Genomic DNA, 15,817 nt, shown 5'->3' on the forward strand with positions numbered 1-15,817 from the left:
GTTATAGGCCTAAGAACTTTCGACAAAGGTCTATTCAAACAACTTTTCTTGTCCAAACTTCCTCAACAGGTGCAAGCTGTGCTTATCTCGTTCCACAACAACGCCTTAGACGAGCTAGCTGCATCTGTCGACCGCATTTTAGAAATAAAAAAATCTAATACCGAGGTTATTTCAGTCAAAGAAAAGCCTCAAAAGACTGAGAATGACATAAGAGACTTATGTCATACACTTATATGTTATCTTAATTTTCGTAACGACCGTGAGCGGTCACACACCCCACGTAGAAGCACTTCATGCATGCGATCTGTCTCTAGACCACGAGAGACGGATAACCCCGACTGGTGCTGGTATCACAACCAACATGGAAAGTCTTCCAGAAATTGCAGAAAACCCTGCAATTTTTCCAGCTAACTGTCTTGAAAAACAACTCGGGAAACTTCCAAACCGGTACACGTTAACGGCAACCGTAGCAGGCGAACATAGCCGTCTGTTATTCGTCACAGATGTGACAACGAGAGTTCGCTACCTCGTCGACACTGGCGCAGAAGTAAGCGTTCTCCCAGCGAATTCCAACGACCGGCTTAACGAACCTGCTCTAAGCTTACAGGTGGCAAACGGGAAACCTATCGCTACGTATGGCAAAAGGTACGTTTACCTTAACGTGGGTTTACGCAAACCCATTCACTGGATCTTCGTTGTTGCAGATGTTTCTATGCCAATCATTGGTATGGACCTTCTACAACACCATAATCTAATCATCGATACGCGTAAACGGAGGCTAGTAGACGGAAACACTAATTTGTCCGTTTGCGTAACTTCGTTTTCTGGTTGCAGATTATCCCCAGTCACATTTAAGCATACGATAGGCCCACTTTATCAACCACTACTCGATAAGTATCCTGGGATACACCAAACGCAACCAAAACTACCGTGTGTAACCAGCAACATTACACATCACATCACGACTACAGGACCACCTGTACTCTCTAAAGCACGACGACTAGCTCCTGAAAAGCTAAGGTTGGCGAAAAACGAGTTTGACCACATGATAGACTTGGGAATCATACGACCGTCAAATAGCCCATATGCATCTCCGTTGCACATGGTCCCTAAAAGGGACAGGAACGATTGGCGTCCAACTGGTGACTATCGACGACTGAATGCAAAACCATTCCCGATCGCTACCTGTTGCCTCACATTCACGATTTGACAGCTACCTTGAAAGGTACAACTGTCTTTCCGAAAATCAACTTGGTTAAAGCGTATAACCAAATCCCTATGGCTACTGAAGATATTCCGAAAACAGCTATCAAAACTCCCTTCGGACTCTACGAATTTTTGCGAATGCCTTTCGGTCTAAGAAACGCTGCACAAACATTTCAAAGGTTTATAGACAACGTTTATCGAATTCTCAACTTCGTACATGCGTATGTTGACGACTGTCTAATAGTAAGTCCGGACAAAGAACCGCAACTCCAGCATCTGGATCTTGTTTTCGATCGACTACAAAAACATGGCATTACTGTAAACATTCAGAAATGCCAAATCGGAAGTGACTCATTAGACTTCCTAGGACACAAGACGCAAGACATTCGACTCCTTAGAGCCAAAGTGGCGGCAATTCTGGATTACCCAGAACCGACCACCGTCAAGCAATTACGAACGTTTAACGGCCTTGTAAGTTTCTATAGACGATTCGTATCTAAATGCGCTTTACTCATGAAACCTCTAATCCACCAACTTCGTGGAAACGCGAAATCCATTAATTTGGACGGCACCGCACGAAAAGCACTCCCCACACTTAAGGAACTTATCGCTAAAGCGACAATGCTTACACACCAGGACACCCGAGCATCCATTAGTATCGCAGTAGACGCATCCGACTCAGCAATCGGTGGAGTCTTACAACAATGGGTTAACAACTCCTGGCAACCATTGGCATTTTTCTCTAGAAGGTTGCTAGACACCGAATCCAGGTACAGCACATTCGGTAGGGAACTCCTAGCTATGTATTGTGCTGTACGGCATTTTCAACACTACATCGAAGGTCGTGAATTCACTCTTTTCACGGACCATAAACCGCTCACTTTCTCGTTAAGCTCTCCTTCTGACAAGTACTCTCCCCGTGAGTCTCGACAACTGGACTACATTTCGCACTTTACTTCAGATATTCAACATATTTCTGGAGCAAACAATGTAGTTGCAGACGCCTTATCTCGCATAACTTCCTTGAACAGTTTCCAAGGCATCGACCTTCTTAAACTCGCCGAGCTTCAAAAAGAAGACACTGATCTTCAGCACGAGTTATCGACCACGACCCTCAAGTTACGTATCAAACAGATGGGAACGGGTAAGGAAACCTTACTTTGTGACACATCTGGAGGTAGGGATCGCCCAATCGTGCCAACACATTGTTTTCAATACGTTGCACAAACTTTCTCATCCAGGCGTTCGTGCAACCATAAAGCTCATAGCAGAACGGTTCTGCTGGCCTGGCATGATTAAAGACGTGAGGGAGTGGGCACGCTCCTATGTAAGCTGCCAAAAATCTAAGGTTATCAGACACAATAAATGTCCCTTAGGCTCATTTGAAACTACCGATGTTCGTCTCGACCATGTTCATCTGGATTTGGTAGGACCTTTACCAGATTCAAATGGATACTCTTATCTCTTAACATGCGTAGCCCGTTCACTCGATGGCCAGAGGCAGTACCTATCAAGGACATTACTGCTGAAACAGTGGCCCGCGCCTTCGTCGAGTGATGGGTAGCAGACTTCGGTTGCCCTTCAACCATCACTACAGACCGCGGACGTCAGATTGAATCTGAACTTTTCCGTCATCTGACCACACTGTTAGGAATCACTCGCTTCCCAACGACCGCCTACCGCCCACAGGTAAACGGGTTGGTAGAACGTTTTCGCCAACAACTAAAGGCTTCACTATCAGCTGAAAACGTTTCACAGTGGACCGATGCTCTTCCACTCGTCTTACTAGGTATTCACAATGCAGTGAAAGCTGACATTGGATACACTACGGCTCAACTCGTTTATGGAACGACACTTCAACTTCCAGGAGAATTCATGGATCCCTCATCCTCTTCAATGAGCATGGATCTAGCCTCTACATGAACAGGTTTACAAACGCAATGCGTTCAGTTAAACCTGCTTCCACTCGACCTCAATCAACTGATGTTTTCGTTCAACCTGACTTACGATATAGTACACACATCTTCGTACGTCGAGGCTCGCGTCGACAACCTTTCGAATCAGCATACGAAAGACCTTTCAAAGCTCTTCAAAACGAACTTAAGATTATATAATCGATAGGAACGGAACCAACGATAGCATCAGCATCGATCGCCTTAAAGCAGCGTATTTAGAAGGAAGTCCTATCTACGTCGATTTTCCTTCGGTACAATCGAACGACACGGCTCTTACACTTATAATACCTCATCCGACAACCAACACACACGATGATACTTCGACAGTATCTGAAAATAAACTTAAAACAACGCGTTCTGGAAGGAGAGTAAGATTTCCAGAACATCTAAACGACTATTGCACGTAAGACACTAGTTAACATTTTGTTTCATCTCGATTTTCCATGGTATAATATAATATAAAAAAATCAATTTTTAATATGCTTATATTTATATATATTCATTATTTGGCTAATACGTATAGTAAAAAATTTTTTAAGAAATAAAAACAAAAAACATTTTGTAAAAATCGCTTTTTCGTTATTTATGCTTTTTCGCCCATTTTGTGTCTTAAAGCGCGTACGAGTTTATTTCGACATGCACTTACTCATTCTTGTTTTCTTTTCCAGGGCGACTGGAAAAGACGATAAAAAGAACTATGAGGTTTACGAGGAACCAAAATTTTGATTGTGCATTATTTTCTTACTATATCGTATTTCATGATCCCTTATAGTGAGAAAAGACGACCAGATGCTGCTAAACCTAGCAAGCTATCAGAAGAGTGTTTACAAACGACAAAACTCGTTGGGTTTAAACTTCTGGCTGGCCACGTCTTAGGGTCATCACTGCCCCACTAGGGGGGAGTGACCTGTAGCGGTAAATAAATTCTGTAGGTCTTCGACATTGGATGCTGACCATATGTTTTAATGGACTTACCTAGCTGAAGGCGCTCGGTCATGCATCCGCACCAGATCACGAGTGGGAACGCCGTGCTCAACATCTACTGCAATCGCTAGCCAGATTAGATCAGACGATTCTCGATATATTGATATCACATTAAATATATCCTCCAATCTCCTCGATCCTGTCTTTCGATTTCTCTTGGTGGGTACGAGTTATATTACAAGGTGTTACTGGTTAAAGAGTTGTCAAACATTGAATACCCGAGACATCTTCATAGGGGATGTAGCCTAGGCAAAAGCAACTCTTCACTTTATGCGAAAACACCTTGGTGCCATCACCCCAGAGTTGTTCACAACGCTGTCTAAAACTTACGCGCGTCCGCGTTTGGAAGTTCACAATGTTGCCGCACCAATCTCTTCAAAAAATATAAATCTCTTAGATCGCGCACAGAGATGGGCAACTAAGTTGTTGATAGGATTACAGAATAAACCGTAAGAAGACAGGTCCCAACTCGTGGGATTATTCTGAGCTGCTGGAGGATGGGAAGTGATCTGATATTGGCAGGCAACATATGACGTACTTGAAGTCACACCAACACGAACATTCTACCAAAATGACACTACCATACTCGTCGAGACAACCCTAGGCAGATAAATAGCGAAAACCGAGGTACGATACAATTTTCTCCCATCAAGAGGGCACACTTGGAAGGCCTTCCAGTCTAACTGACCACATCCCTCTCAGCAGAAAGCCTTTAGAGGAGATTTGATATATTTAAAGACATCTGGTTAAGTGCATGTTATATTACTTTACACATAAGGGACTCCAACAATCACACGACTAACGACGGTTTAACTAATGTAATTTAAGTAGTGCGTTTGACATATACACGCTTCCCCACATCCTTCATTCTAGAGAAAGGATCCAGCCGCTTAAATTTCACTTGATATCAACCTACTCATTGTAGAGGAGGATTGGAAAACAGTCTAAAGTAATAATTCACTTGTCGGCTAAATACTTCAGCATGGAGTTCAGTAGCATATCTCACTCTTGACTAATTAATAGACCTCTGAATTCGAGATAGTAGGTCAAATGAGTGACAAACTTGAAGACTTTTTATTAAGTGAAGTCAGAGCGAGAGAGAATGGGATACTGTCTAGATTTGATTCAGCGAAATTGATTTAGATAACCCAGTCAAATAGTCTCTAAATTCGGTTTCGAAGAATAATTGTAGTAAAATTTACTAATGAATAACGTAATAGGTAATGTTCACCAGTAGATCATCAACGAAACACCATTCCAGCAAGTTCATGAACAAAGAGGCAATGGCAGCAATCTCAAGTCGTAACACAAAAACAATTACTAATTAAGCTACTGTAAGTACTGTCAACTTTTCACTGTTATCGTCAATTCACAAATACTTCAAATACTTTGGCAAAATTAGATTTCAGACTTTGTATCCAATCCACCTCAAAAATTATACAAGATACATTGATCAAGCGGCAGGCCAGTTCCTTATTGAAGCTGATGACATCAAGCATATTCAATGTGTGGGTATTAGGTTGATTACACGTCTTACTAAATTCTTGTAAGATGAAAAATTAAAACGCTGAAATGTTATCGCAATATCTTATTGCAAAAAGTGTGATCATCTCATATCGCAGCTTATTCTAAAAGCTCGAAAATTATTACTTTCTTTCTCTGCCAAATTTAGGCGTGAAACAAGTAACACGTTTTTGGTGGAGTTTTGTTCTCTGAGCTGGATGGTTTGGTCGTGGAGCTTTCATCGTTCTTCTGAACGACATCATCACCACAAACTTCTATCTGAAGTTTGTGGTGATGATGTCGTTCAGAAGAACGATGAAAGCTCCACGACCAAACCATCCAGCTCAGAGAACAAAACTCCACCAAAATCATCCACCTGAGCTACAAATCTTCTCCACCATCTCAAGTAACACGTTCGAAACCTTACACTATCAACTTCTTATTTCGAATACCAGAGTACCTTAATACCAGTCACTTGTCATCTCTGATTCTTATAAATTGCTTTCCTTGTTAAATATGAGTATATTCTAAGTGCTTATTGAGTCGCCGGCCCACTTTTCCTCCTGTTCTTTTCTCCTCCAGATAATCGCAATTACTGCTATTATTACTCCCCCAGCACACAGGGTAACTTCAGCTTAGACGCCACCCTAATAAAGGTTGAACTTCACAGATAAATATTCCAACTATTGATTGCTTCACAGGGTCTCCTCAAATATAATGTTATTGAGGGTAATGCAATGTTTTGTGCGTCTTCTATCTGACCTAGAAAAAAGGCGCACGTGTCGAAAATGTCGCAAGTTGTTTAGCGAAGTATATACACTATTTTGTCCTTCAGTTGGTGCGTTCATACTTAGTGCCATCTTACAAGCTGTACGAATTTATTTTTTTGTAGACTTCGTGATTGGTTGGGCACATTCTCTTCGTCTACTATACATTTTGGTGTTTTATTTCACCTGTACAGTCAAATTAGTTGCACGTAAATCCATCAGCAGACTTGATTCCTGAGTTAATTTATGTCGCTCTTCTACCAATTTCTGCCTTCAGATGTGCTTATGGAGAGGTTTAAACTTAAAATTTCCCGAGTGTATTACAACCATGGGCTATTCATTTCTTCACACCCAGCACCTGTTATCACAACTGTTTGCATCCTTATGATATTTCTTTGGTATGTTTGGCTTTGTTTAATAAGCTTAGCTATCCTTTGACCCAGCTCCCACTTGTGAAAGAAGTGCCAATTCATCGTGCAGTTGTTCGTGACGATGAATTTCAGTCGTTCAAAGATTCACGTTATGTTTTCGTAAGTCAGGATGTTGTCTTTCTAGTGTTCAGAGAGTTAAATTAGGGTTTACCTTTTTTCGGTTTTTTTTTATTTTTTCGGGACAAAAACATCAACTAGTGTAGCATGTAGAGCCATTTTCAGTTCGTCGGTTTTCACCAGCCACTTAAGACCGCAGTCATATTGAAATGACGTGATAACAAACAACAGTAGTTGACTGAGAATACGGTTTTAAGTCTGTCTCAAAGTTTTGTTCTACCCGAAATCCTCCCTTTTGTCCCCGTAGTTGTTAGCCTGTATGTACGAAACTGTCTGGAATTTAGGATAACTTGGTGTTTGTAGGCAAATTGCAAATCATGAGGTCCTAAGACGTTCCTTTTGTTCCTGGATAAACCTTGAGTACGGAACATCATGATTTTCACTTACCTCAGCTGTTCTCGATTGTTTGTGATCTATGTGTTATGTCTTTTAATGACTTTCATTATTACAGTCTCTAGAAATATGTCAACTTTCATCTATCTTGTCTTTATGAATGGGCAAGAGATTTTTCCGTGTCTTTAGGAAAATCTATTTTCCTTGTTTTCCTGAGGTTTTCCCATGTTTCTCCAAAAGTCTTAAGTTGACATGTTATTTTCCCCTCAGTTCGAATTAAAAAATCAAAACGTTATATGTTTGTTTTAATTCTCGTTCTAGACTCCATTGACATTGATTTGCATGTCAATAAAACATACACCACTAATAGGCACATGGTTTCTTAGCTAACATCGTTTCCACGCAAACTGGTTAAGGTTTTCATCTTGCTGTTTAGATCTCTCTTGGTTTACCACTCGTGTGTTAAAACCCTGTTTGTTCGTCGACTGTATGTATGATTATTATTAAACCAACATATTTATCCAAATTTACCCTGCGTTTCGGTCAGTTAGTTATACGTAACGTAAAACCTTATTTTTATTCAATACGAACTGAGTGAGTGACTGGTCTGATGAGTCGTTCTGAGTTAATTACCTGTTTTTAAGTACTCTTTTTACTTGTCGGAGTTACAACATATATTCCTGCGATTCAGACTTTAATTATATTCTTTATGTAAAATATCCTTTCCGTGCTTTTGGAACACATTACATCAAGTTTATTGTAGTGTTTATTTTTATGTTTCCCTGTAAAAAACAGACCCATGATGACGAGAACAAAAGTCTTGGTTATATGCTTCAAATAGTCATTCATTCAAAAATAATTACAAGGGCTCCGAAGTGTCATATCAACCATGAAACTATTGTCCACTTACTTCAGCAGAGCAATGAAATAGTCGAGCTTGTTCACCAATTCAAAAGTTCTGGAGATGGGAATACACCAGGAGGACAAACTTTTGATGACATCTGCTTTCAGGTATATTCCACAATACTGAAATATCTACCTTATCATTGTAATAATGCGGGCTGTTCATAGCTTCGTTCAAATATGATTAGTGTTAACTTAGGTAACTTTACTGGTACCCATGTCTAGTAAATCCCTAAACATTTTTGTTTTAACTAGCTTCGTTGATGTAGACCAACTTTTTAATAAAAGTGATTTGTTCTGTAACCCATACCGCTACACTTAGCAGTCTTTCAAACTAGTTTTAACTTTCTTATGTTATAGGATCAGTAAACAGTTATTATATGGCCTATCTAGATTTTTTTTTGTCTGATAAACTCTTTTGGCCGTTAGTTTGTCTATGTTACTTCATTTAAAATTATTTTTCATCTATACTATTCCCTACTATCAATGACAAAAACATTTTCCAGATTTGAAGCTCCATTTACAAAGTTTATTTTTACAGTCGTAAGGTTGTTATGTTCTGTGGTCCGACTCAGTTACGATATACACTTCTTACGAATGACCATAACAACAATACAAATGAGAATACCGAAATTGATAAGAAAGTTGAAATGTCCAAATTTCAATCATGATCTATACACCACATGTATTAATACACTTATCACCTTTGTTCTGAATAACAACTTGTGAACTGAGACTCTTGGCCAGGAGATAATCGGCTTCCCCATAACTAGCCTTTTTTAAATTTTTCCCCTTCCGTTCGATCTTGGGACATAGTGCGAGCTGCCTAGTCTTTGTAATATCACGTAGTATTTCCAGGCTTGCCTAATCTATCAAAAGCAAAACTTGTGTTGCCGTTGGCTGTGATATTTTTCGATTTGTTGATCGTCAATTAATTTACCTTTCATCTACAGGATCTGGCTCTTAAGGTAACTTTGAATTCTCAAGTGTTATGCATTATTTGGCCGGGTATCAAATCTGTTAGAGTTCCCTGATTCTTTTATTGTTTGATGTACCTGCTTGACTTCAGATCCAGATGCGTATATGGGTATATCATTTCAGACATCTGTTTACGTCCATACTTTGAATTATGTTAGTAATTGTCATTCACTCACTTCTTCAAATTTAGTTGATCGTATGTTCAAAACAATATACAAAATACTACTCACAAATAATAATTTTTGTTATCTGTTTGTCGTGTATTCTATTACGGTTGTCTTTCTGTTCCCTTATTTCATTGTTTTTCTTTAAGGTTGAAGATAGAGCAGTTAATGAAGTAGAGAATTCCGAAACAATAAAAAACGTATTACCTACATTCGGGTGTCTCATGTTAGCTCCTAGTTTCTTATTGGTTGACCGTCTCGGTGTAATTCAGTCCCATCAACCCTCGGTCCTTTCACGCATAAAACTTGCAGCTTCAGGGAATCTACTAGATCTTTTATTTGGATTACCTTGGAAGACAACTGGATTGTCAAAATTGTCTAGGTGTAGTCGAGAACGGACAGTTACATATGCGCTAACTTTAGTATTTCGGGAATACAAACCTTCGTAAGTATTGTTCTGTTTAGCATTTTCAAATAGTACACAAAGTTTTTTACCCTGTAAATCCTTTTTAAAAACAGTATTTTTGTCCTTATAACATTTCATTTACGAAAATGAGAGGACGAAAAGCGAATGTCCGGCATTTTAACCGGATCCCAAACCAATGGTGCACATGGGCTCCAGTATCCTGCGGGAACAAAGGGCGTATGAACCAATCGCTGGTCACCGGCTACCATGGGTATGCATCTCCTCACGATGTTCCACTGCCCTGTGGATCAGACCTTTAGGTCAAAGGCTCGGGGAGTGGCCCCTTAAGAAAACCACCTGCTTCGGTCTGGGCACCCGGGCAGTATCACAGCCCACACACACAAATGTGGTGTGGCGCATATATATTTGGTGCCCTCTTGTACCGATATTTATGTGATGAAATAATAATAATAATATAATCATTTATATCTAAACACGCTATTTTCTTAGTGAGACTTCCAATCAGAAAAAGCCTATCAAAGTGAATAGTCACTAAAGTTAATGTAGTTAATGTAGTATAGCTTCAAGCATCATTCTCTATTTTAAAATTTAACTGCACATATATCAACTAGTCAGCTTCGTATAATCACTGATCTAACATAAATATGCATGACTCAAATCCACTTCATCTGTACCTATTATAAGTAACCGCTTTATTTTTTATATGCTCACTTTTTATGATATTTGTCATTCGCATAAAATTTCAGTCCTACTTGGATACTTCTCACTATCTGAGTGTTGAGTAGGGAAAACTTATAATAGATTACAGTCGCCCTTGAAATAGTTTCAGAAGCTTGAGATGCTGAAAATGTATTGTCAAACGCTGAAATAACCCATGCGCTTATTACGAAATAACATTAGTTTGTATCTAGTACTGACTGCTAATCGAATCTTGTAAATCAAAACTAGTTTATCCAACTTCCCGCCCATATCACTGATTACTTTTTGTTTCCAACTTAACCTAAAAATTCTTGTGTTTCCACACCGTTTAGACTTAGCGTCTTTATTATATCTATTGTAGTAATACAGTTTTTCTGCTCTCAAACTTCTTGGAATTCAACCCTTGTTTTGAATATACGGTTTTTTGTTTGTGAATAACCTTTTGTCATGTTTTGTGCCCCAATAATAATTTAACAGTTTATCAGTAAATAACTTTTTTATCCTCTATCTACTACTTAGTCTTATATTAAAAAGATAAAAAAATCTGGTGTCAGTCAGTTAGTTAGTTATAAAAGTTATATCTAAATTTAATCTGAATATGTGTTGTTTCAAACTGTCACAATATACAGACATATCAGTACAGGAGTTAGTTACTAAATAAACATCTTAAAATGAAACAAATAAACTTAAGACATGTGAAGTATGGAGTCATATTGAGATTTATGAAAGATGGTGAATGAACAGTTTCGGCAAAGTAAGCTCTAACATGCTATACGGCCGTTTTTGTTTTCATCTTTCGACGTTAGTTTCGATCTATATTCCTTAGTTGATACCTCTATGTATTTTTATAATCTCTTCGCATTGTTAGAAATGTTTTTTTCGTTTGATATATTCACTATATGACATATTTTCTTTGAATTCAAGTTAATATCTACTTATTTGTTTTACTTCAAGCTTTTTTTCTGAACTGCGAGACTATTTGATTGATAGTATGGAAAACCTTCATAAAGATGCAAATATTAGTATAGAAACTCGAAAATTAAATGATACGTCAAACACGGCTTCAGTTGGACATATCTTCCTCGTTTGGTATAGTGATCGTTCATACTTTGCTGACTATGCACCATTACTTTTTATCTACGTCATTCTATTGCTCTATGTGTATTTTTCCGTTCGTAAGTTGTTTTATACATTTCTTATGATTTGTCATCAAAAATTGAATGTAGTATTTTGGTTGAATCATTAACTAACTAATATTCTAGTGATTTGAGAACACAAGTGGGTGACAATCGAATGTATTTCAACACATAATTACAGAGCATCTTAGTAAAATCTGAGAACCACACAGTAAATACTTGATTTGCAAAATGTCAATCAATCATCTCAGATTTTATTGTTCTTTAGTTTCCACATCAATCATTCTTTGTTCTCGTCCTCTTTTTTTTCGATTTTCTTAACCTTCTGTCTCCAGGTATTTCACTTTCGATAGATGATGCATACTACTTATATCTGTCGACATCAGTAGCACACACCAATATATGATTCATTGAGTTATCTCAGTAACAATTCACTTTTCTGCCCTCGGTTTGTAGAAACTCACCACTTTGGAGTAAGATTTCTTATTTTGTAAAACAATAGACGGGGACTGTTTAGGGTTCTTATCTTTTGTCTGATAAGTGTTCATCGTAATAAATACCATCCTGTTCTACTTAGTTTCATACTATCTGAAGTTTAAATACTCGTCTTTTTCATAACAATATTGAATAGGATAGGCATTAATGGATAACATTCCTACTAAACTCCTTATGACAGCTTGATATTCTCATAACCAGATGATTTTCTGGACAAAGTTTCTTTTTTAAGCTGTAAAACACTTCCAAATTTTCCTTTTCATGATTAGTCACGTTCTCTAAACCTTTATGGTGTATTGTAATATTTCATCGTTAAATAATAATCACGAGCTCTCTCTCTGTTGTAGGGTCCTAATAAACCCTCTTGATTGTGGTAAATCATGTATGTGTTTTTCCTTTATTGCAGTTTACTGGCAAGTGTAATAGAATGAACTCAATGTTTATTAGGGTGTGTTGGCAGGACAGATTTCACCAAAGGATATTTCAGACAAAATAACATTGGAGACCGCTAATTGGTTCATTTTCGACCAATCAGCGCTAACAGATGGACTAGAAAGACCAGAGTACTCCTGTGTAAGGTTCCGGATATACACTGAAGCTTTGTTACTTTTTGTTATTTTGCTTTAGAATATATTTATGTTCTGTCCAAGTCGTGTTGTAATTTGGGAAGTATTCAAGTAAAGTGGTGTTCGAGATTACTATACAGTGGAACGGGAGTACCCCAGGCCGAATATAGAGACTTTACAAGTTGTTAAAACTTGAATTATTTTGAAGATTATATCCATTGAAGTCGTATCCGTCTATCATTATGTTTTTTCGTCCAATTTTAAGCATAAAATGCTCTGCATACTATTAACATGTGGTCAAAATGAGAATAGGTTTAATTGCTCTATCAGACTTTTGCTTGGGTAATTCGTTCATCATATTTTACGTTTCTAAATTATATTGTTTTGATCATTATTGTTTTTGATAAAAAAATAACTTCTAGGTAAATTGGAAATGGTGAAATCAAAATGGGGTTTAGCTTTAAGCGCTTGTGTTACTGTCGCTGCGTCACTATTTATGTCTATTGGTCTGTGTGTAACAATCGGTCTTGTTATGCCAACACTTAACGGAAGGTATGATATATTTTAGTTTATCTAAACTTTTGTATGCTTTAAATAAACTACTGAAGTAAGTTTAGAATATCAAAAAATGTCGATTAAACTGGATTTTATTTTGTTGTTTTAATTTACTTGTAAACATGAAAATGTATAATTTCTAATTCCCAGTTATTCAATTTGTTATGTTGATTTCTATACTTCGGGATAATCCTGTTTTACTGTCAATGCTAATATATGGGCATAGAAAAAAGTAAGATTTACAATTTCATAGTCATGGTACAATCCTGCGTGTAACAGCATTGCTTAAAATATTGATATCTAACATAATTGAACTATAATAATAATTATTTGAACACATAAATATTGGTACAAAGGGGCACCGAATACATATGCACCACATAGGTCACTTGATTTGTGTGTGGGCTGCGATACTACAATGCGTCGTAACATTTTAAATTTTTAAGTTTTGATTTTAGAGAATGTTCCCAAACAATTATTTCATGAAAATAAACCAGTGTTTAAAAAAAATGTTTGCTTGAATAAAAGTCTCGACATTTTATACTTGAAACAAACAGATCTGATAAATAACTGTTAAGTATGTTAATTGATCTTATATTGAATTTTGTCTTCATTAGACGATACACACGCAGTTAATTGTATACTTTATTGACGTCTTTCATCTCCAAATCCTAATAAATATTGTTTACGATGAGTACGAGGACGAAATACCTCCATATTGAAACGAGAATCAAAATCACAGCCTTATTTGTTATTCAATGATTAAACTATTCATCTTTAGTTAATTATTTCCTATTAGTAACCCCTAATGATTAACAATTTTTTTAAACAACTCTTTTGATTGTACTATATTGTTTTTAGCTAAATATTTAACCTGTCAAAGCTATTTTCGGTTTAGTTATGTTAATGAATCATAATCAGTATTTTCCAAACACATATTTATCTGTTTAGTCGTTATTACTATTCTCTGTTGTTATATTATAAAGTAGTTGTTTAATAGTTAAGCCATTTGTCTTTCAACCACTGAGTTACACTCTTCTCAAATCTATCCCACGATCAGCTAGTATCACTAGCCTTCACATAAAGGTGTGGAATTAATCCAAGTACCTAGTTACATCGTAACAAGATATTACTTAATAAGAACGATATATTTCTGTTTGACCGTCTCACTGTATTGCTAATCATAAGATCAATCAATTTTTCCGCCATCTACTACAGGGTTGATGAAATTAGTATTAGATATATATAAATCGTTCTTTCATATCGATTATTAACCTTTCTAAACTATACTTTGACATTAAACATTCCGTTAATTTTCTTTTTGGTCAGAAGTTAGAAAAAGACCGACATCATCATATGAATTATAACCTCAATGTATACAGTAATGTGCAAACTATCACATCCTAACACTATCAAGATCGGTTGTAAAAAGATACACTTTGAAATTGGACTGCGCTTAAATATATTTGAAATATATCAAGGTCATGTTATTTTCCAAATAACAACTTAGTACTAGGGTGTTCGTATGTAAACGAAGTTGTTTTCGAACAATGTACTGATAATCTCTGGTTTGAGTTTACAAACTCCCTCTCTATAAGGAGAGATGGATAGTAGCTAGTAATGGAATTCAGGACGTGCGTTTCGTCCTATTTGGACTCGTCTATTGGATGTACCTGTATCCCAAAGTTGGTGTCCACTCCGGGACCCGAACCCGATGCCGTTCGCTCCAAACGCCATCGCGTTATCCACTTGGCGACTGAGTCTGGATAGCCACTAGCTTGTGCAATGCAGTGAAGTTTAATTCATTCTTTATTAGTTGCTTTAATCTTCCAGTTGACGTTTAGGACTACAATTGATCAGTCTCTTATTAACATATATGTAACCCGTGCGGATTGCCTCGATATTGCCTTAAATTACAATCGTTATAAGAAGAGATGAACTCTCAAATAGGACGAAACTCACGTCCTGAATTTCACTACTGGTCACCATCCATCTCTGCTTATAGTACTTGTGACTTAATGACATATCGAGGCAATCTTAACATTATGCATGCATGCCAATAAGAAACTGACAAATTTCAGTCCTAAACGTTAATGGGAAGATTCGAACAACCAATATAAAAATGAAGATCCTCTGTTTCTTTTTCCCTCCTCCCTCTCACTAGCTAGTTCTGAGAGTTGTTCACGCTTTACACAATTAATGATCTTTTGTTTTTTGTTCCTTTACATACATATGTTGTGGTATGCTTGTTTCCAATAACGTTTCATTTAAGGCTTGATTTATACAGCAAGCTTCTGTTCAAGTCATTTCAATTTAAGTAATTTTAAATAATTTCTAATGTTGGAAATTTTCCGTCATTTTAAATTAGTTCAGTCAGTTTTGTATAAGCTATTTCTTTCATTTAATTAAATCATTACTATTGTAATGAAAGAAGTTTTGGTGGAGATAACCAATCTATTGTTTGATGGAAAATTACAGAGTGCTGTATGAAAATATGAGAACCATACATTAAATACATGATTTGCACATGTTCCTTCAGTTGTCCTTTACAGGCTTCATGATTTTTTCAATCTTGTTTTTATTACGATTACTTTCTGT

The 15,817-nt window shown here is 37.1% G+C and overlaps 1 protein-coding gene across 2 annotated transcripts in view; it reads left to right on the top strand.

Annotated features, from left to right (window-relative positions):
- The first annotated feature begins 6,413 nt into the window (after positions 1-6,413).
- MS3_00005452 (uncharacterized protein) overlaps positions 6,414-15,817 on the top strand; it is a 49,250-nt gene continuing 39,846 nt past the window's right edge. Inside the window, exons 1-7 of one of the 2 annotated variants that reach the window (XM_051213521.1) lie at positions 6,414-6,486; positions 6,541-6,813; positions 6,843-6,945; positions 8,092-8,307; positions 9,491-9,786; positions 11,422-11,642; positions 13,087-13,216. In XM_051213521.1, coding sequence (XP_051069510.1) covers positions 6,662-6,813; positions 6,843-6,945; positions 8,092-8,307; positions 9,491-9,786; positions 11,422-11,642; positions 13,087-13,216 — 1,118 coding nt within the window. In that variant the 5' untranslated portion in view covers positions 6,414-6,486; positions 6,541-6,661. Of the gene's footprint in view, positions 6,487-6,540; positions 6,946-8,091; positions 8,308-9,490; positions 9,787-11,421; positions 11,643-13,086; positions 13,217-15,817 lie in introns of both variants that reach the window. The other variant, XM_051213524.1, reaches the window with a different exon arrangement.

Source organism: Schistosoma haematobium, chromosome 3 (genome assembly GCF_000699445.3).
Source record: "Schistosoma haematobium chromosome 3, whole genome shotgun sequence".
NCBI lineage: Eukaryota > Metazoa > Platyhelminthes > Trematoda > Strigeidida > Schistosomatidae > Schistosoma > Schistosoma haematobium.